The sequence below is a fragment of the Lates calcarifer genome, unplaced genomic scaffold (assembly GCF_001640805.2).
Source record: "Lates calcarifer isolate ASB-BC8 unplaced genomic scaffold, TLL_Latcal_v3 _unitig_2073_quiver_1023, whole genome shotgun sequence".
Classification (NCBI taxonomy): domain Eukaryota; kingdom Metazoa; phylum Chordata; class Actinopteri; family Centropomidae; genus Lates; species Lates calcarifer.
The window spans coordinates 3,059-23,250 of record NW_026115964.1 but is presented as its reverse complement, the minus strand read 5'-3'; the positions used below and the strand labels follow the sequence as shown (position 1 = coordinate 23,250).

At 39.9% G+C, this 20,192-nt stretch overlaps 1 protein-coding gene, 1 long non-coding RNA gene and 1 pseudogene across 2 annotated transcripts; 1 reads left to right on the top strand and 2 right to left on the bottom strand.

Moving 5' to 3' along the window:
• Positions 1-5,272: 5,272 nt before the first annotated feature.
• Positions 5,273-9,634, bottom strand: LOC108892065 (endonuclease domain-containing 1 protein-like; the record flags this gene model as incomplete). The annotated part of the gene is made up of 3 exons (XM_051067894.1): positions 7,931-9,634; positions 6,964-7,305; positions 5,273-6,085 (listed from the first exon to the last, which is right to left on the bottom strand). Coding segments are annotated over exons 2-3 (1,146 nt in total), but the record flags the coding sequence as incomplete, so codon positions are not given.
• A 153-nt stretch (positions 9,635-9,787) lies between these two features.
• Positions 9,788-12,626, bottom strand: LOC108892067 (Fc receptor-like protein 5; annotated as a pseudogene).
• A 1,231-nt stretch (positions 12,627-13,857) lies between these two features.
• Positions 13,858-17,153, top strand: LOC127139673 (uncharacterized). Its single transcript, XR_007810007.1, has 3 exons — positions 13,858-14,320; positions 14,873-14,936; positions 15,478-17,153. It is a non-coding gene; the product is annotated as an uncharacterized LOC127139673 (long non-coding RNA).
• Positions 17,154-20,192: the final 3,039 nt, after the last annotated feature.

Genomic DNA, 20,192 nt, shown 5'->3' with positions numbered 1-20,192 from the left:
AGACATGTGACTTTGTGGTTTCTGTTGACATGTGCCAGCAAAATATTAAAGATTAAATGTAGCATAGGGAAATATTGTGGGAAATTGCTGTCATGAAGTGATGAAAGTGACTCAGATTAAAGCAGCTAAAGTTTATTTACACAATCCCTGATGCTGCTGTAACAATGTGGATTTCTCAGTTGTAGACTTGTCTGATCTTATCTCACCTTATCTCTCATATCATAAATGATCTTTAGGATACTGTGTTGATTTTCTAACAAGATACTGAGGCTTTTTGTTGCTCTGAGTTAGCATTTCTAATGTCAAATCTATTTAGGGTTAGCAATTCCATTTGATGAATAGCAAAATTACAATGACACATACAAAAGAAAAAGCCACAATAATATAAAACACATTAATAAAGGCAAAAACTGCACCTAAAGAGAGTACAATTAATATTGTGTGTCTTCACTTCTATGTTTTTATATAATTCTCAAGAAAGATGTTTGATTTGCTGAGTTATTTGTTTAAAAATACTGTGTATTAGATTTGTGCAGCACCTTTTAAATGCAGAAAATGCTTTATTTTTTAACAACAACATACAGACCACATTGAAGGCAAGGCCACAAATGAACAGGGTACGATTTTTAACTAATAGATAAAACCATGAAACTTCCCTTGATTTTAGGAATAAAATGTTGCCTACATCAGGCTATTAATGCTATATAAACAAAACCCCTCTGTAAAAACCTTCAGTGTAAAGAATAATAAAAGTGCCACTGAAGTGGAGATTTCTGTTTCAATGAATGAGGGGGAAAACACTAAAAAAGTCATTGAAAGCACAATAACTTGAAAGCATATATAAAGCTGTTCACCATCTGAAGCAAAGGGCCCTTCTACCTCAATTAAAAACAGTTCAGCATGGCAGCTTCCTCAGTAGTAAGTGTGACCGAGTCAACAGAGGGGGTTGGTGTAACAGTCACATCAGAGTTTGTGTGGACTCCACAAATCCCTCAGTTATTTCCACACTGCTCTAACCTATTCAGCCTTACATACAGTCAATGGTCTTCTAAAAAGAGAACTTCCCAAAATCTTAAATAAACTTTAAGATAACCTGTCCTAACTTTCATGCTTTTGCCTCAAATTGCTCATGTGGGGGTAAAAAAGCATTTTTAAACTGAGCTGAATTTAATCAAAATGTCCACTAGGTGGCGAGAGAAAGCAGATTTTTTTTCCCTTCTCATTAAAAAAGACTTTGAACAAATACAGAAAGCTGTTGTTGAGTTTTACTTGATCTTGTGTTTTGATCAACATGTACATATAGGTATATATAAAAATATTATAGATTTTTTTTAAATAGATAAATAAAATACAATATTGTCTTGTCATTGTATTAGAAATACTGGTCATTGCATTAACAAACTACAACTTGTACAGTAGCTGCTCTTTTTCTTCTTCATCAGCAGGAAACAAGACTGATCACCCAGATGAAAGACGTCCAGAGTTTCTTTTTGCTGCAGGAACAGAAAGATGTAAAACCTTTTTGAGAAGCCTTTCATAGTTACCACTGAAGACACTGAGGTAATATCCCAAAATGACTTCCAGAGGAATTCCTACCTGTAGCCCGGTTTCTGTGTACATTCAAACACACTACGAGCAGCACGGTGCAAAGGACCATCAGGAGGATGGTGCACAGCAGCCTGGGCAGAGACATGAGAGGAGGAGGAGGAGGCAAGTTCAGCTCATAAAACTGTCTTAAACCACATTGCTCTTCATCAGTTAAGTCATGCTGTTTGCTATTAATAGCCTCCTCCACTTCCTGTCTCTCTTTTTACTCTAGCCGTGTCTGTATTTTGAAAATTTCAGATGCAAGAGCTTATTCATCATAGGTCATCTAGGTTTTCTGAAACCTTCATCTAGCACGCCCCATCAGAGAGCAGAAAAATATCACATTTTAGACCCACGTAAGACCCTGTACAAAACGGACACCAGGTGGTGCTGTGGTAAATTGTTTTAATGAAACTGATATGAACAGTAGCAGTGAGTAAAACATAGCATTGATTAAACAGTTTCTAATATGTGGTTAAACAACCTAACATCTGAAAAAGCCAAACATCATAAGAGACAAATGAACAAAGTCAGAAACTGCATGTAAAGAGGTTAGAGTTGATGTTATGTATGTTCACCTCTATATTTGTATATAATGCTCAGTAAAGATGCTTGATTACATGATTAAATTCATTTAAAAAAACAGCTCAGCATAAAGACCTCATAGGGAAAAGTTTAAAAGGATCACAATCTGTCCATCTACCCAAGATTTAAAATAAGTGCAATTTTTAATGGCTGATGGCATGTACAGTATTTCAATTTGCAAGAGAACCTATATTAGTAGAGAGGTTGTACACTGAGAAAGTTAGTACCATTGTTGCTTGATTAAGGTGCAATGCTAGTTGTTATTTTGGTATTGGTACAGCTGGTATTGGTAGTATGCAAGGACACTCTGGTAATGCTGAAAGACAGATATTTGTGTAACAGGAGGACACGGGATGGAGGAATTTGAAAGAGGAAAAGGAGGGTTAGACACTGTTGGAGTGTCTGAAGTTGGAGAAGGAGCTGAGGGAGAAGACGGACTGTGGGTGGAAATGATGTGATGAGCTATTAAAGTTGGAAGACTAGTGGAGGTTGACTGAGAAACACTGAATTTTGGATGAGTAGTAATCATGGTTTGAAATGCAGATGTGCTGGTTTGATTAGGAGAAACGCTGGGAGGAAAAGTTAAAAGATTAACAGTGGTGTTTGGAGGAAAAGACAAGTTTGAAGGGACAGTGCTGAAAATGTTGGTGGTAGTTTGAGCAGAAAATGTAGCAGTAACTAAAGATGTGGTAGTTAGAGGGGCAGATGTGGTAGTGAGAGGGGTAGATGTGGTAGTTAGAGGGGCAGATGTTGTAGTGAGAGGGGTAGATGTGGTAGTTAGAGGGGCAGATGTTGTAGTGAGAGGGGTAGATGTGGTAGTTAGGGGGGTAGATGCTCCTGCTCCTGCTGCTCCTGCTGTTCCTGCTCCTGCTCCTGCTCCTGCTGCTGCTGCTGCTCCTGCTCCTGCTCCTGCTCCTGCTCCTGCTCCTGCTACTGCTACTGCTGCTGCTGCTGCTCCTGCTGCTCCTGCTGCTGCTGCTGCTGCTGCTGCTGCTCCTGCTCCTGCTCCTGCTCCTGCTCCTGCTGCTGCTGCTGCTCCTGCTGCTCCTGCTCCTGCTACTGCTGCTGCTGCTGCTCCTGCTGCTCCTGCTCCTGCTGCTCCTGCTCCTGCTCCTGCTGCTCCTGCTCCCGCTCCCGCTCCCGCTCCCGCTCCCGCTGCTGCTCCTGCTCCTGCTCCTCCTGCTCCTGCTCCCGCTCCCGCTCCTGCTCCTGCTACTGCTGCTCCTGCTCCTGCTCCTGCTCCTGCTGCTCCTGCTCCTGCTCCTGCTGCTCCTGCTCCTGCTGCTCCTGCTCCCGCTCCCGCTCCCGCTCCCGCTCCCGCTGCTGCTCCTGCTCCTGCTCCTGCTCCTGCTCCTGCTCCTGCTCCTGCTGCTCCTGCTCCTGCTCCCGCTCCCACTCCTGCTGCTCCTGCTGCTGCTGCTCCTGCTCCTGCTCCTACTCCTGCTACTGCTTCCAAAACTACTTTTCGTATTCCTGTTCCTGGAGCTTTTCCTGCTGGCTTCTCATTATTTTGTCTATTCTCATTTTTATTGTTTTCATCTTTATTTTTCTTCTCTGTTGTGGTTGTGGTAGTTGTTGTGGCAGTAGTGGGTTTGGTGGTTGTTGTAGGGACTGTGGTTGTTGGTGGAATGGTTGTATTTTGGGGTTTAGTGGTTGTAGGAGAAAATGTTGTGGTCGTCAGAACAGTAGTTGTTGGTGTTTCTGTAGGTGTAGGTGTAGTGGTGCTCAGAGTGGCAGAAGCAGTAGTTGAGGGAGTGCTGGTTGTTGTAACAGTGTGGCCAGTTGTAGTTGTGGGAGGCCTGGTTGTGGTACTGGCTGAGCCTGATGTGGTGGTCAGTAAGTCAGGTGTGGTAGAAAGAGATGCAGATGTTGGGGTAGCTGTAGTTGTGGGAGGAGGACCAGATGTTGAAGCACCAGGTGTGGTAGTTGTGAGACCAGATGTTGAAGTACCAGATGTGGTGGTTGGTGGACCAGATGTTGAAGTGCCAGGTGTGGTAGTTGGTGGACCAGATGTTGAAGCAGCAGGTGTGGTAGTTGTGAGACCAGATGTTGAAGCACCAGGTGTGGTAGTTGGTGGACCAGATGTTGAAGTACCAGATGTGGTGGTTGGTGGACCAGATGTTGAAGCACCAGGTGTGGTAGTTGTGGGACCAGATGTTGAAGCATCAGGTGTGGTGGTTGGTGGACCAGATGTTGAAGTACCAGATGTGGTGGTTGGTGGACCAGATGTTGAAGCACCAGGTGTGGTAGTTGGAGGACCAGATGTCGAAGCGCCAGGTGTGGTAGTTGTGGGACCAGATGTTGAAGCACTAGGTGTGGTGGTTGGTGGACCAGATGTTGAAGCACCAGGTGTGGTAGTTGGAGGACCAGATGTCGACGCGCCAGGTGTGGTAGTTGTGGGACCAGATGTTGAAGCACCAGGTGTGGTAGTTGTGAGACCAGATGTTGAAGCACCAGGTGTGGTAGTTGGTGGACCAGATGTTAAAGCATCAGGTGTGGTAGTTGTGAGACCAGATGTTGAAGTACCAGGTGTGGTGGTTGGTGGACCAGATGTTGAAGCACCAGGTGTGGTAGTTGGAGAATCAGATGTTGAAGCATCAAGTGTGGTAGTTGTGAGACCAGATGTTGAAGCACCAGGTGTGGTAGTTGGAGGCTCAGATGTTGAAGCACCAGGTGTGGTAGTTGTGAGACCAGATGTTGAAGCGTCAGGCGTGGTAGTTGGAGGACCAGATGTTGATGCATAAGGTGTGGTAGTTGTGAGACCAGATGTTGAAGCACCAGGTGTGGTAGTTGTGGGACCAGAAGGTGAAGCATCAGGTGTGGTAGTTGTGAGACCAGATGTTGAAGCACCAGGTGTGGTGGTTGGAGGACCAGATGTTGAACCATCAGGTGTGGTAGTTGGAGGCTCAGATGTTGAAGCAGCAGGTGTGGTAGTTGGAGGACCAGATGTTGAAGCAGCAGGTGTGGTAGTTGTGAGACCAGACGTTGAAGTGTCAGGTGTGGTAGTTGGAGGACCAGATGTTGAAGCACCAGGTGTGGTAGTTGAAGGACCAGATGTTGAAGCATCAAGTGTGGTAGTAGGTTGGCCAGATGTTGAAGCACCAGGTGTGGTAGTTGGAGGACCAGATGTTGAAGCACCAGGTATGGTAGTTGTGAGACCAGATGTTGAAGTATCAGGTGTGTTAGTAAAAAGACCAGATGTGGTACTTAGGGGGGTAGATGTAGCAGTTAGAGATCCAGATGTACTACTGGGAGGGGCAGGTGTGGTAGAAAGAGATGCAGATGTTGGGGTAGCTGTAGTTGTGGGAGGAGCAGAGGTACTGGAAGTGGGTGGTGGGCAACTGCAGTTCTTGTTAAGATGTGGGTACAAGTGAGTGACAGTTGTATGAAGAGGACATTGTGTTCCAGGAAATGCACTAAATGATCCTCCCAGTTCAGCATGGAGCTCTGCCAAGGTCTTTGTCTGCAGATGTTTATTAATATCTGGAATGTTCTCACCCCAGTGTGCACTTGCTAACCACCCCTTTTCCCTACTGTAGCAACAGAATGCCGACCAGAGCATGGACGGAATATTAATCCTGTTGTTGAGGATGTCGTTGTCACTGGGCTTTGCTCCAATTACCACAAAGCCCTCTGTAATGTCATTGTTGTTGATGCAGTATTTATCCAGAACACATCTGACACATTGCTCCATGTAGTTCCAGCTTCCCTTGTTAAATGTGCCTTCTTGTGGAACAACATTGGTCAGAGTAAAGGTAGATTCTTTATCATTTTCAGAAAAGCCATAAGAGCTTGGTAATAAATGCCCTCGGTCGAAACCTTGGTTCTTGTAATCAGTATTCCCAGCCTGGTGGTTGTACCTCCTCTTATCATTTGCTCTTTGCATGTTGTCATCACCATTTCTGTCCTCAAGCTGTAATAAATGGAAGAATAAATCACTCATGTGGGCAGAGTCTCAGTAAAGTAGATTAAACGTACCAATACTGATTGGTTTGAAAAAGATCCAAAATTTCCGATTAACTCATCAGTCTCATGCAGTGTGAACATGACACTGGGCAGGTTTAGTCAGTGAGATTAACTTTAGGAGAATTTGCTCCACATGCTACAACATTATACAGTTAAACACTTGGAGAGAATTCAATTAATGATAAACATCACTACTGAAAAAGTAATATTATTATTATGATTATTGTTAAAGGAATTTTGAAACCTGGGTCTTTCTCTGTTTTTCAGTGTAAATCATTGATAGGGATCAAGACATCTCCCAGTAAAATGATTGATGACGTTTTTGTCAATGGAGTCTCGTAGTGATGTTCTGTACTGTCCAAAGAATTTTTACTTTTAGAATATTTACTCTTATCCTTCATCAGAACCATCAGGGAGGTGTCTGATCAGTCCCAGATTCATCCTGAAGCAGGACAACGAGTCCAAACACACAGTCAGCATCAATTAGTTTATCATGGGACTATTTTTGACATTATCCTCACACTATCTTTACTGTGTAAAACTTTTTCACAGTGCTGTAAAGTAATGTTTCTTGTGAAACAAAGACGATTTTCCTCTGTAATAAACATGTCTGTCTCTGTTGTCAGATAACAACCTGAGTCTGTCAGTGACAACACCCAACCACAAGTGACAGCATCAGGTGTAGTTGTAGTTGTGGGAGGAGCAGAGGTTGCCACCAACAGCTGTTGGTGGGTACATCATTCCTGCTCAATACTGCACCGATTAAAGATACACCCAACATGTGAAAATAAGGCTAGGTTAAGTTGTTTCTGTCAAAAAGCTCACCTGTGGCTCTATCTTCCAAATGTTTGCTGGTCTCTTTCTCTTTTGATTTCCTCTGTACTTGTAAGCAGAAAACACTGGGATCTTGTTGGTGGTGTCGTAGAGCGTCACAAACGTTCTTGTGTCATTTAAAGTCTGGCAGATGGGTTTGTATCTGTTCTGGTCCAGGATGTTCCCGTTCTTCAAGATTTCTGGGATATATGGTGGGGTTTGCTGGAGAAAAAATTCTGCGCATTGTGACACTGATGTCACCACTTTAGCCATTGTGGGAGTGACAGATATGAGGAGGAGGAGAGCAGCGAGAGGCAGGAGGCTCTGAATCTTCAGTAACGTCATCACCAAACACTGTATCGTTAGGTCAGAGCAGGGAACAGAAAGAATGATCAAACATTACACTTCAGTCACAGCTGTGGCTGATTTTATTCATTTTAAACCACAGTGAAAAATATATCCTATATTGCATATTACTTTTTATTTTTGCACATTTACATTTGTACATTTTCACTATTATAGTAGTTTTCACTTTACTTCCTCTTTACTAAGTATGCGTTTGAATAATTATAACAAAGCAGTTTCCCTGCTGGAGGATCTGATTCTGATCAACATCTATTTTACATCTATTCTATTTTTGAAATGTCTGTAATAAGCAAAATATCTACCATCTGTTCATTCAGTTTATTGTGAATTTGTTCACATATGACTTTGTTAAATAAGATTTTTTTTCCCTCCAGTTTTAAAATTACATTTAGCTATGGGGAAATATCAGAAATATTCTTATTAATGGCACATAGAGCTGCAGTAAGTGAAATATAATTTGGGGCAGTTTCAAATTGCAGTGTGTAGAGAGACACTGTTGTGCAAAAAAAATGTAGCAGCTTCTACTCAATTTCTGCCAATTCATACTCAGTAAAATTACAAATACAGATGAATACAATGTGGCATAAACATGGGAAATCCAAGAAAAACTTACCTCCCCTCAAGTTTCTTGAAAAGCAGCAGCAGTGTCTTTAGGTTCACGCAGCAATGGGAACAAGACCGTCTTCTTCAAATATCCACTGAACCTAAGGAGGAAGTCTAATTATTCTATTCAACAGTGGGTGTGCTCTTACCATCAGTAAGATGTTTTCTCTTATTTAGCTTTTTGTATCCAGAGAAAACTGACAGAGCTCAGCAACACTGTGCTTCATATTCAAACTGACTGCAGCTTATAACAGGGCATTTTTTAAAAAGATATTTAAGGCTTAAAGAGAACACAGAAAACAAAACCAAAAACAAAACAAAGTGAGAAAACTCAAAAACTCAGTCATTGAAAAATAATGTGTGGGAAGTCGGCTGCAGTGGAATCAGTGGTTGTTTGTCTCTATATGTGGCCCTGTGATGGACTGGTGACCTGTCCAGGGTGTACCCCGCCTCTCACCCATTGTCAGCTGGGATAGGACCTAGCTCCCTGTGACTCTTAAGGATAAGTGGTATAGATAATTAACGATTTTACATATGTTATATAGTTTTTTCTAATGTGAAAATTATATATATATTTTACACAACATGCACAGAAATGAATCACAAACTGTCAATCACAATGCATTGTACAAGTGTGGCTGATAGGTGTAGTCTTTCTGCCTATGCAGCATGTTTCACTTATCCTAAACACAATTGTCAGAATGTGTGCTGAATCTGATTTCTAATAATATAGTTTCACTTCTCTTCTTTTCCCTGTGGTTCTTTAAAGTATAACCTCATCATAACCTTCCACATTTGATGGCTCTACAGTCCAGCTGCCCTACCTTACCTTACATACAGTTAATATCCTAAAAAGATGCTGGAATCTTACATTAAAGATACAACAGTAAAGGTCAAAGCTCTTCAAAAGCTTAACACGACTTTATTTAGGGTTAGTACATTAGTGCAGAAAGTTTCCACAGGATGATTTTTTCTTCAAATCATGACTTTAGAAACTAGTCTTCATGTAAAAGGGGAACAAGAGATTTCTTTCACAGAAAGACATATATAGTTCCCCTGCCAATTAAGGAATCACACCAACGTGAACTGGTTTTAGTTTAAATTTGATGTGAAAATCAATCATTAGACCTTAGCCTCATTTAGGACATCAGTAATGCGTAACAGTGAACTCCATGTTTGCATGTACTGTTGTCAAAGTAACATTATCATCGCATTTTGGAAAAGTCAGAATAGATGTGTTTCATCAAACATGATCTTTGTTTCCTGGTTGGATATCAGAGATGAACGCTGGTTTTTAATGACTTCTAAGTGAGGGTACAAATAAAGCATTTTCAATTGAGCTGAATTTAATCAAAAAGTCCACTAGGTGATGTGAGATAGCTGAAAGTTTTTCTTCTCATTAAAAAAATATATTTAAACAAATACAAAGAGCTGTTCCTGATTTTTACTTAATCTTGTATTTTGATCAACATGTGCGTATAGGTATATATAAAAATGTAATAGACATTTTAAAAATGCAATAAATAAAGAAAATGTTTTATTAATCTAAGACAGACTATCATTAGTTCAGTTTTCATCCAAACACCATGCAAGTCCAGCTCATAAAACTGTCTTAAACCACATTGCTCCTTCCCCATTTGTTGTCTTTTTCATCAATGCTGTACTTAAGTACAATTCTGAGGTACTTTAGTTTGAGTATTTCCATGTTTTGCTTTTGTTTCTTATCCTAAAAATGTTTTACATACCCTTCCAAATAAAGCATTTTAAATTTAACAGAATTTAATAAAAATGTCCACTAGGTGCCTCGAGGTGGCTGATTTTTTTTCTTCTCAGTAAATTTTTTTGAACAAATACAGGAAGCTGTTGCTGATTTTTGCTTTATCTTGTATTTTGATCAACCTACACAAAAAAATATAATAGACATTTTTTTTAATAGATAAATAAAATACAGCATTGTCTTTTGTGAGCAATTATTAGAAATACTGGTCATTACATAAACAAACTACAACTTGTACAGTAGCTGCTCTTTTTCTTCTTCATCAGCAGGAAACAAGACTGATCACCCAGATGAAAGACTTTCAGAGGCTCTTTTTGCTTCAGCTTGTGCTGCAGGAAGAAGAAGACATAAAACCTTTTAGAGAGGTCTTTATGTAGTTACCACTGAAGACACCAAGGCAATATCTCAAAATGATTTCCAGAGGAATTCCTACCTATAGCCCGGTTTCTGTGTACATTCAAACACACTACGAGCAGCACAGTGTAAAGGACTATCAGGAGGATGGTGCACAGCAGCCTGGGCAGAGACATGAGAGGAGGAGGAGGAGGAGTGGGTGGAGGCTGAGTTATAACTGCATAAAAAAAAGGAAAAAAAAAACCAAAAACATTTTATTAGTCCAAGACAGACTATCATTAGTTCAGTTTTCATCCAAACACCATGCAAGTTCAGCTCATAAAACTGTCTTAAACCGCTTTGCTCCTTCCCCATTTGTTGTCTTTTTCATCAGTGCTGTGCTTAAGTAGAATTCTGAGTTACTTTACTTTGAGTATTTCCATGTTTTGCTTTGTTAAAGATCTTTGGCTTGTCACCCCAGAAACCAGGATGTTGTTGAGGCTTTTTGTCAGTTTCAGATGTTTGAGCTCTCAGCAGTTTTCCACTTTCCGAAACGATTACCAGAAAAATACGCCTACTTCGTGCAGCATTTGCTAAGGTGTGCAGAAACAAAGAAGTCTCTAGATTTTTCTTTCAGTATTCTCACAACTATTTCCATCTTTTTTCCCTGTGCCCAAGAATAACCAACCTTTACTGCTCACAGCCAGCCAGCTCTGTGGTGACTGTCCTTCTGTGGGGTGTTCACACCTGTAGAAACCTTCATCAGATTTGGACACATACAAGAAGGTCATGTTTCCTGTAGAGTGCATCCCAATGAAAACACCATCTTTGAAGAACTTTGCAGAGAAATTAGAAGTGGCTTTGCTGTCGTCTTCTTTTTTTGTAATAGCAGCGGAGCGTCACGTTATCACCTTCTGTCACGGGAAGAGCAGGACTCTCCAGGATCACAGCATCACCTGAAAAACAATCCACAATCCATTCTGTTCCCCATCAAACAACATCAACATAAAAGGTCCAGGCACATTTTAGTTTTACCTGTAACATTGATGTTGATGGTATTACTGCGCTCCCCACGCTCAGATTCACACCAGTACTCTCCACTGTCTGTTGGATAGGCACCCTGAATAGTGCAGGAGGACCCTTGTGGCACTCCCCAGCCAGAGCTGCATGGCTGAGAAATCTGAGAGGAGGTGTTTCTCTTCAGTATCCAGACACTTGCGTTTGTTGGAACAGCACAGCTCAGAGTGATGGAGTCATACTGGAAGAACTGAGATCTGTTGGGATGGATGCTCATCGTAGCCGCTGTTCAAAATGGAAAGTAAACCATCAGACTGAAATCTTTAAGGTAATCCAAAAACCTTAAAACTATAGTATGTAACTATTTTACCTTAAAATAACAGCTTCAGAATCATTTTAATGGCACACTGAGTTGTAATAGGGAGAATGGTGCCTCTGTTATTCCTAATCGATGCCCTGTGCACTATGTAACTTGTGTTTAACAGGTTCGATCTCCTGTGAGAAGGGTGATTGAAACTGCTGGAATCAGGCACAGCAAGTTCAAGAGTAATGCTGAACTGTAGCTCAGTTAAAAAGACTTAGAAGTCATTAAAAACCAGCGTTCATCTCTGGTATCCAGCCAGGAAACTGACAGAAATATCAAGAATTATAGCTGAAGCTGAAGCAGAAGCTGGGGATCATGAGTAATATGCACAGTTTGGCCTTGTTTCAGTTCATTGAGCGGGACTACGCAGTCAGAGCTCTGGTCAAGCGACCGATAGCCTTTGTTTCCTGTACACGAACCAAACTAAACTAAACACTCAGACTCAGAGCCAAACAGATTCAATGCTCCAGCATCCTAAAATCTAAAACTCTCATAAGTTTTCTTTAAACAGACAGAAATCTGATTTTCCAGTTACAGTAATCACTGCAACCATCACTGGGATCGGTTATTTAGCAAGAGACACCAGAGATCAAATAAATATACACAGTATCATAACAAGAAAACAAATCAATCAGAACAACCATCACACACATACACAGCCATGGAAGTGATTTCTTCATATTCTTTCAATGAAAAAAACAATAAAATACACAAGACACGATTAAGGGAGGTGAGAAAATGAGAGATTAGGAGGTGATGTTTAAAAATAAGTAGATAACCAAAATTGCTCACAAAGCATCAGCCACAGAGAGGTGATCTCCATCCTGTCTTGACGTTGTCTGTTTTCGTCTTCTTCTTAAGTAGCTACAGATCTTTAGCTAGAAGTCTGCCCACATCCTGACTGAAAGGAAACACAATCAAACAAGTGTCAAACGTATCTATTATCATTTAAACAATGTCACATCTGATTTAAATTTTCCTTTTCTGATGGAGGAAAGAGGATGATTATCTTTGTATTAACAAATAGTTTTCTACAGGAATAGAAAATATGCTGGACCTCGTCACAGCCAAGTTGTTGCTGCTAATGTGAGAGTGCTCACTGTTAGGACTGTGGTGTTCGTACAGCTTTTAGTTTCAGTCTACAATTACTATGTTTTGCACTCATCCTTTCTGTCTGAGAAGGCACACAGCTTATTCTACGCTCACCCACACAGATTCACACCTACATCAGGCTCGTGCTGGATTCAGACGTGAACAGGAAATGAAGTAAACCTGTCACAACATTAAACCATTGACAATACAATATTCTGCTGAGAAACCTTGGGTCCTGGTCACTTTGACACATACCACCCACCTAAACATTGTTATAGACCAAGCACTACCCCACCAAGGCAACGACCCTCCCAAATGACAGGACAATGCTCCCACCACGTCACAAAAACTGCTCAGAAATGCCTCAAGGAACATCACAAAGATCCCAAGGTGTTGACCTGGCCCCCAAACCCCCCAGATCCCAATCTATTCCAGCATCTGGGATGATCCAGAACAAGCCAGATCCACGGAGGCCCCACCCCACAACCCACAGTACCCAAAGGATCCAATGCCAATGTCCAACACAGATCAGAGGTCCAGTGTGTGTGCATGATGTGCCTGATCTGTGTATGTCCAATTTATAACACTAACTGAAAAAATGCCAAATCATCTCATCTAAAGCTGCATTATCCTTCCATCCATTAGCTATACCACTTAACCTTTGAGGGTCGAGCAGTGGCTGGAGCCAATACCGGTTGACACCGGGCGAAAGGTGGGGTAAGCTGCATTAATCCTTTAAAAAAAATGATGCAGCTTTGAAATAGCAATTACACTTTGAGTGTAAACTCTTAAAACTCTGTTAGCAGCTGTTACAGTCATGATCCACATCAGAAAAAATGAATGACTCAAAATAAACCTGCACCTGCTGAGGTAGGACAAGTCTGCACATGATAAGGATTACTGTAAAATTTCTGTTGATGCTGCAACATGTTTGATGTATTACATTAAGGTGAAGGACTTTCAGGCCTATTTTGACCATAAGAAATCAAACTGACATGATGAATTGCAGTAAATGGCCTCACCACTATGACTCCTGTAATCCTGTGTGCTGCTGCCCCCTAGTGGGTATAAACTGAAATAACATAAAACAGTAACACAGTAAATCAATAACCAGTTTAAGTTGTACACGTGAACAAACTGGCATAAAAACAATGCACATTGTGCATCGTGGGTACACATCACGCTACAGCAGCAATTTTCTGGGGGAGTGAGGGTCACTGTAGGTGATTTTTCATAACTTTTAAATTCATCAAAGTCATTTACCTTATATGTGATTTTATATGATCTGTGCAGTGTCTTATATGCTTATATACAGTCTGTGATTTTATGCACTGACGCTGCGTGCTGCCATGACCATACCCCAGCTCTTATAATACACGTAACGCTTCTCTCCGTCGGACCAGAATCGATCGGCCAATCAGCGTTATTCTGCTGACGTATGTCGTCACTGACCGCTACGTATCTCGTGATTGGCTACGGCCTTGTGGGAGGAGCGCAGAGAGGCGGAGAAAGGAAGTCTGAACAGATTTAAGCCAAGTTTGAACCATTGCCTCTGTTTGCTAGTGCGGTGAGATAACGTCGGTATCGATGCGGCCTGGAAGCTAAAACAAACCCCGGAGCTGCTTTTTTGTCGTTAATGAAGAGGTCTGGAAGCTAAAACAAACCCTGGAGCTGCTCTTTTGTCGTTAATGAAGAGGTCTGGAAGCTAAAACAAACCCTGGAGCTGCTCTTTTGTCGTTAATGAAGAGGTCTGGAAGCTAAAACAAACCCTGGAGCTGCTCTTTTGTGAGACTGATCACTGAACACACCTGCGGCCTGTAAGTAAGGCTAACATTTAGCGGCTAGCGTTAGCATTAGCTGCGAGCATTAGCATTAGCATTACCTTGCAATGATATTTTTTATTTTGCGTGGGTAAGATTGTGTTTGTATTTCCGTGACCGAGGTGTGGACGTGTGGTAATGCAATGGGCTCTAATCTAATCTATGTAAATCCCCGTTAGTATTTGTTTACACTTTGTCATTCTGTGTTTCATCCAAGCCATTTTAACTTCGTTTATGATCTTGCTTTGGCTATTGATCCCCTGCTGTGTATATTATTGATTAGAAATTTCTTTGTGGTGACTTGGTGGACCGTACTGAGCTCAGTTTTGTGTTAAACACAAGCTTGAAAACAACATTTTAACTCTTTGCTCCTCCACACGTTTTAAGCCTCAAGAAAAGGTCTGAGCTGAGATGACTGTACTGAGATCAATAACGTCATGTTCTAGTAACATAATTAATTTATTCACTTCACCTTCTAGTGTCTAGTTTTCAGTGTTGTATTGGTTATTGGATTATTTGCTTTTCAAGTGCTGTACTTGTGTTTTCCAGGTTTACTGGTTCAGCTGCTGCAGCCTGGACACAAACACCAGCTCTCACCTCACAAACCAAACAGGTATGTGTCCTAAACATTTTCCCAGTCTGAAAAATATGTGTTGCTAAATTATTTGTTACTAGCAGTGCTATTGTTAAAATCCTTGGTATTTAATGAGTTTAGTATTGAATCAATAAGAACTGATTGATTGTGTATAAATTTCCAGAAAACGCGAGAGATGCGAGATCTAATCGCTTGAAAAACCTCTAAATATTTGTCAGTTAATTTTCTGCCTGTGGACTGAAGTATTATTAAAAATACCACATTAAAACCCTGCTTTCAAAAAATGTACTGAAGTGAATGTTTTTATTATGCAGTTCACAGTAATATACATGATTCTTTCAGTGATTAGTTGACAATTAACATAGAAATTTTAAAGTTAAGATAAGCATTTCATTTTTCCCAAATATTTATTATTAATTCCTAAAGATGTGATGCTTTTTCTTGTCATATGTGAGAGTAAACAGCCCATTTTATGAGACAATGGTTAAACTGTTGATGAGGAATAGGTAGTAGTGTATTGATCATTTTTCTTTCTATGTTTCTCTTTGATTTCCTCCAGGTGTCACCACTTCGTCCACAACATCGTCCATGATCTGAGAGATGTTGTCCACAATCATAGAGACATCGTCCATGATCGCAGAGACATGGTCTGGAACTGGAGAGACATTGTTGAGGATGAGGGAGACATCATCCATGACTCGTAGACGGGCAAAAATTGATGGAGTTCCCCAATTTGACGGCATCATCCGTGTTCAGAGAGACATTGTTGATGTTCATTGATCATTGTTGATCACAGTGACATTGTCCACAATCTCAGAGACATTGTCTGCAATCACAGAGATGTCATCCATGATCACAGAGAGTCTTCGTACAATGAAGAAGTTCTTTGAGACCAGGACAGGTAATTATGCTTTACACCAACTGTCCAACACTGATCTGAAGTCTTAATCAAGTTTGATTTGTCACAAAGACTTCACTCATTAAACTATATTTACATAGTTCATGAAAGTACAGTTCAAAGAAATTGAAGAATTTAAATATCAGCGCTATCTCTGTCTCTCTCCCTTGTTCTTTTACTCTTTCTCTCTTTCTATCTCGTACCCCTTCTCTCTCTGCCTCCAAGCAAATATTTGACATTCTTGGTTTGAAAAATTATGTATCAGAATAGTTGTTAATGTTTTGTCTCTGGACAAATTGACTGTAGCTCTCCTCCGTTTTTTGGCAAGTTGTGATGCCTTACTACACTGATCTTTTTTGGCTGTTTTTTGATGTTTTTTGATACTATGACATTTTTTGACTGTTTTTGACTGTTTTTGACGCCATACTATACTGTGACATTTTTTGACTGTTTTTGACACCATACTATACTATGACATTTTTTCATGTTTTTTGATGCCATACTATACTATGACATTTTTTGACTTTTTGACACCATACTATACTATGACATTTTTTGATGCCATACTATACTATGAGATTTTTTCATGTTTTTTGATGCCATACTATACTATGACATTTTATGACTGTTTTTGACACCATACTATACTGTGACATTTTTTTGAGGTTTTTTTACACCATACTATACTATGACATTTTTGCAGGATTTTTGACCTCATATTATACTGTGACGTTTTTAGAGAGTTTTTGACGCCTTACTATACTATGACATTTTTTCATGTTTTTTGATGCCATACTATACTATGACATTTTTTGACTGTTTTTGACTGTTTTTGACGCCATACTATACTGTGACATTTTTTGAGTTTTTTTTACACCATACTATACTATGACATTTTTGCAGGATTTTTGACCCCATATTATACTGTGACGTTTTTAGAGAGTTTTTGACGCCTTACTATACTATGACATTTTTTAATGTTTTTTGATGCCATACTATACTATGACATTTTTTGATGCCATACTATACTATGAGATTTTTTTACTATTTTTGGCGCCATACAATACTATGACATTTTTTGAGTCAAGTTAGATTTTGTTTTTGACATTTCATGTTGATATTATGTGATTTTCAATATCAGTACTAATATCCTACATCTTTCTGTGTACATAGTCCAGTTCATATTGGTCATTTTATTTATGCTTATATATTATTTAATATTTTGTATCTTGTCTTGTTTATATCATGCCTTTTTCTATTTTTGCTGCTTTTATACTGAATTACCTTGCTGTAGGACTAATAATGATTTGTTACTCTTACCCAAATAAATATTTCTGAACACTGAATGTCTTGCTGGTTTGTTTAAGATTGTATGAAGGTAAATATTTTTAGCCAGAGTTTAGGGTTAGAATTAGCCACTTGTAGCCAGAGGTTAGGATTAGGGTTACGGCTTTTAGCTACTTGTAGCCAGTGCTTAGGGTTAGGGTTAGGGTTAGGGTTGTGGCATTTAGCTAGCAGTTAGGGTTGTGGCTTTTAGCTAGAGGTTAGGGTTAAGGTTGTGGCATTTAGCTAGTAGTTAGGGTTGTGGCTTTTAGCTACTTGTAGCCAGTGCTTAGGGTTGTGGCATTTAGCTAGAGGTTAGGGTTAGGGTTGTGGCATTTAGCTAGCAGTTAGGGTTACAGCTTTTAGCTAGAGGTTAGGGTTAGGGTTACGGCTAGGGTTAGGGTTGTGGCTTTTAGCTAGAGGTTAGGGTTAAGGTTGTGGCATTTAGCTAGTAGTTAGGGTTGTGGCATTTAGCTAGCAGTTAGGGTTACAGCTTTTAGCTAGAGGTTAGGGTTAGGGTTACGGCTAGGGTTAGGGTTGTGGCTTTTAGCTAGAGATTAGGGTTAAGGTTGTGGCATTTAGCTAGTAGTTAGGGTTGTGGCTTTTAGCTACTTGTAGCCAGTGCTTAGGGTTAGGGTTAGGGTTAGGGTTGTGGCATTTAGCTAGAGGTTAGGGTTGTGGCTTTTAGCTACTTGTAGCCAGTGCTTAGGGTTAGGGTTAGGGTTGTGGCATTTAGCTAGAGGTTAGGGTTAGGGTTACGGCTAGGGTTAGGGTTGTGGCTTTTAGCTAGAGGTTAGGGTTAAAGTTGTGGCATTTAGCTAGTAGTTAGGGTTGTGGCTTTTAGCTACTTGTAGCCAGTGCTTAGGGTTAGGGTTGTGGCTTATAGCTAGCGGTTAGGGTTACGGCTTTTAGCTACTTGTAGCCAGTGCTTAGGGTTAGGGTTAGGGTTAGGGTTGTGGCATTTAGCTAGCAGTTAGGGTTGTGGCTTTTAGCTAGCAGTTAGGGTTACGGCTTTTAGCTAGAGGTTAGGGTTAGGGTTACGGCTAGGGTTAGGGTTGTGGCTTTTAGCTAGAGGTTAGGGTTAAGGTTGTGGCATTTAGCTAGTAGTTAGGGTTGTGGCTTTTAGCTACTTGTAGCCAGTGCTTAGGGTTGTGGCATTTAGCTAGAGGTTAGGGTTAGGGTTACGGCTAGGGTTAGGGTTGTGGCTTTTAGCTAGAGGTTAGGGTTAAGGTTGTGGCATTTAGCTAGTAGTTAGGGTTGTGGCTTTTAGCTACTTGTAGCCAGTGCTTAGGGTTAGGGTTGTGGCATTTAGCTAGCAGTTAGGGTTACAGCTTTTAGCTAGAGGTTAGGGTTAGGGTTACGGCTAGGGTTAGGGTTGTGGCTTTTAGCTAGAGATTAGGGTTAAGGTTGTGGCATTTAGCTAGTAGTTAGGGTTGTGGCTTTTAGCTACTTGTAGCCAGTGCTTAGCGTTAGGGTTAGGGTTAGGGTTGTGGGCATTTTAGCGGTTAGGGTTAGGTTAGGGTTGTGCATTTAGCTAGAGGTTAGGGTTAGGGTTACGGCTAGGGTTAGGGTTGTGGCTTTTAGCTAGAGGTTAGGGTTAAAGTTGTGGCATTTAGCTACTTGTAGCCAGTGCTTACGGTTAGAGTTAGGGTTGTGGCATTTAGCTAGTAGTTAGGGTTACGGCTTTAAGGCAGAAATCATTTGTAGCCAGAGTAGTTCATTTTTAGTTACATTTTAATTGTAAGGTCAGTGACATTAATTTGAAAATAAAGGAACTCAACTCAAAAGTTAAGCTGCAAAACTTTATTCTGTTTTACACAACATTTTCATATATAAACAGCAGGAAACTTGACACGTTTGAACACTTGGAAACACATTCAATGTAGTGTTGTTCTTGTTATTAAAGACTGAAACATCTCTAAACATGCTTAAGAACAGTGAACTCCTTTTCTTGCCCGCCTTCACCTCCTGCAAAGATGAAACACGTTAGTCACAGACACTGTACAGTGACTTTTTTTCAATGTTTTTTGATGCCATACTATACTATGACTTTTTTTCATTGGTTTTTTGATGCCATACTATACTATGACTTTTTTTCATGTTTTTTGACGCCATACTATACTATGACTTTTTTTCATGTTTTTTGATGCATACTATACTATGACTTTTTTTGCATTTTTGATGCCATACTATACTATGACTTTTTTTGACCATTTTTGATGCCATACTATACTATGACTTTTTTTCATGTTTTTTGATGCCATACTATACTATGACTTTTTTTCAATGTTTTTTTTGACCATTTTTGACGCATACTATACTATGACTTTTTTTCATGTTTTTTGATGCCATACTATACTATGACTTTTTTTGACCATTTTTGACGCCATACTATACTATGACTTTTTTTCATTTTTTTACTATACTATGACTTTTTTTGACCATGTTTTTTGACTGCCATACTATACTATGACTTTTTTTCATGTTTTTTGATGCCATACTATACTATGACTTTTTTTGACCATGTTTTTGATGCCATACTATACTATGACTTTTTTTCATTTTTTTGATGCCATACTATACTATGAACTTTTTTTTGACCATTTTTGACGCCATACTATACTATGACTTTTTTTGCCATGTTTTTGATGCCATACTATACTATGACTTTTTTTTGACGCATTTTTGATTTCATGATGCCATACTATACTATGACTTTTTTTGACATGTTTTTGATGCCATACTATACTATGACTTTTTTTTGACCATTTTTTGATGCCATACTATACTATGACTTTTTTTCATGTTTTTTTGATGCCCATACTACTATACTATGACTTTTTTTTGACCATTTTTTGATGCCATACTATACTATGACTTTTTTTCCATGTTTTTTGACTGCCATACTATACTATGACTTTTTTTTGACCATTTTTGACCGCCATACTATACTATGACTTTTTTTCATGTTTTTTGATGCCATACTATACTATGACTTTTTTTCATGTTTTTGATGCCATACTATACTATGACTTTTTTTCATGTTTTTTGAT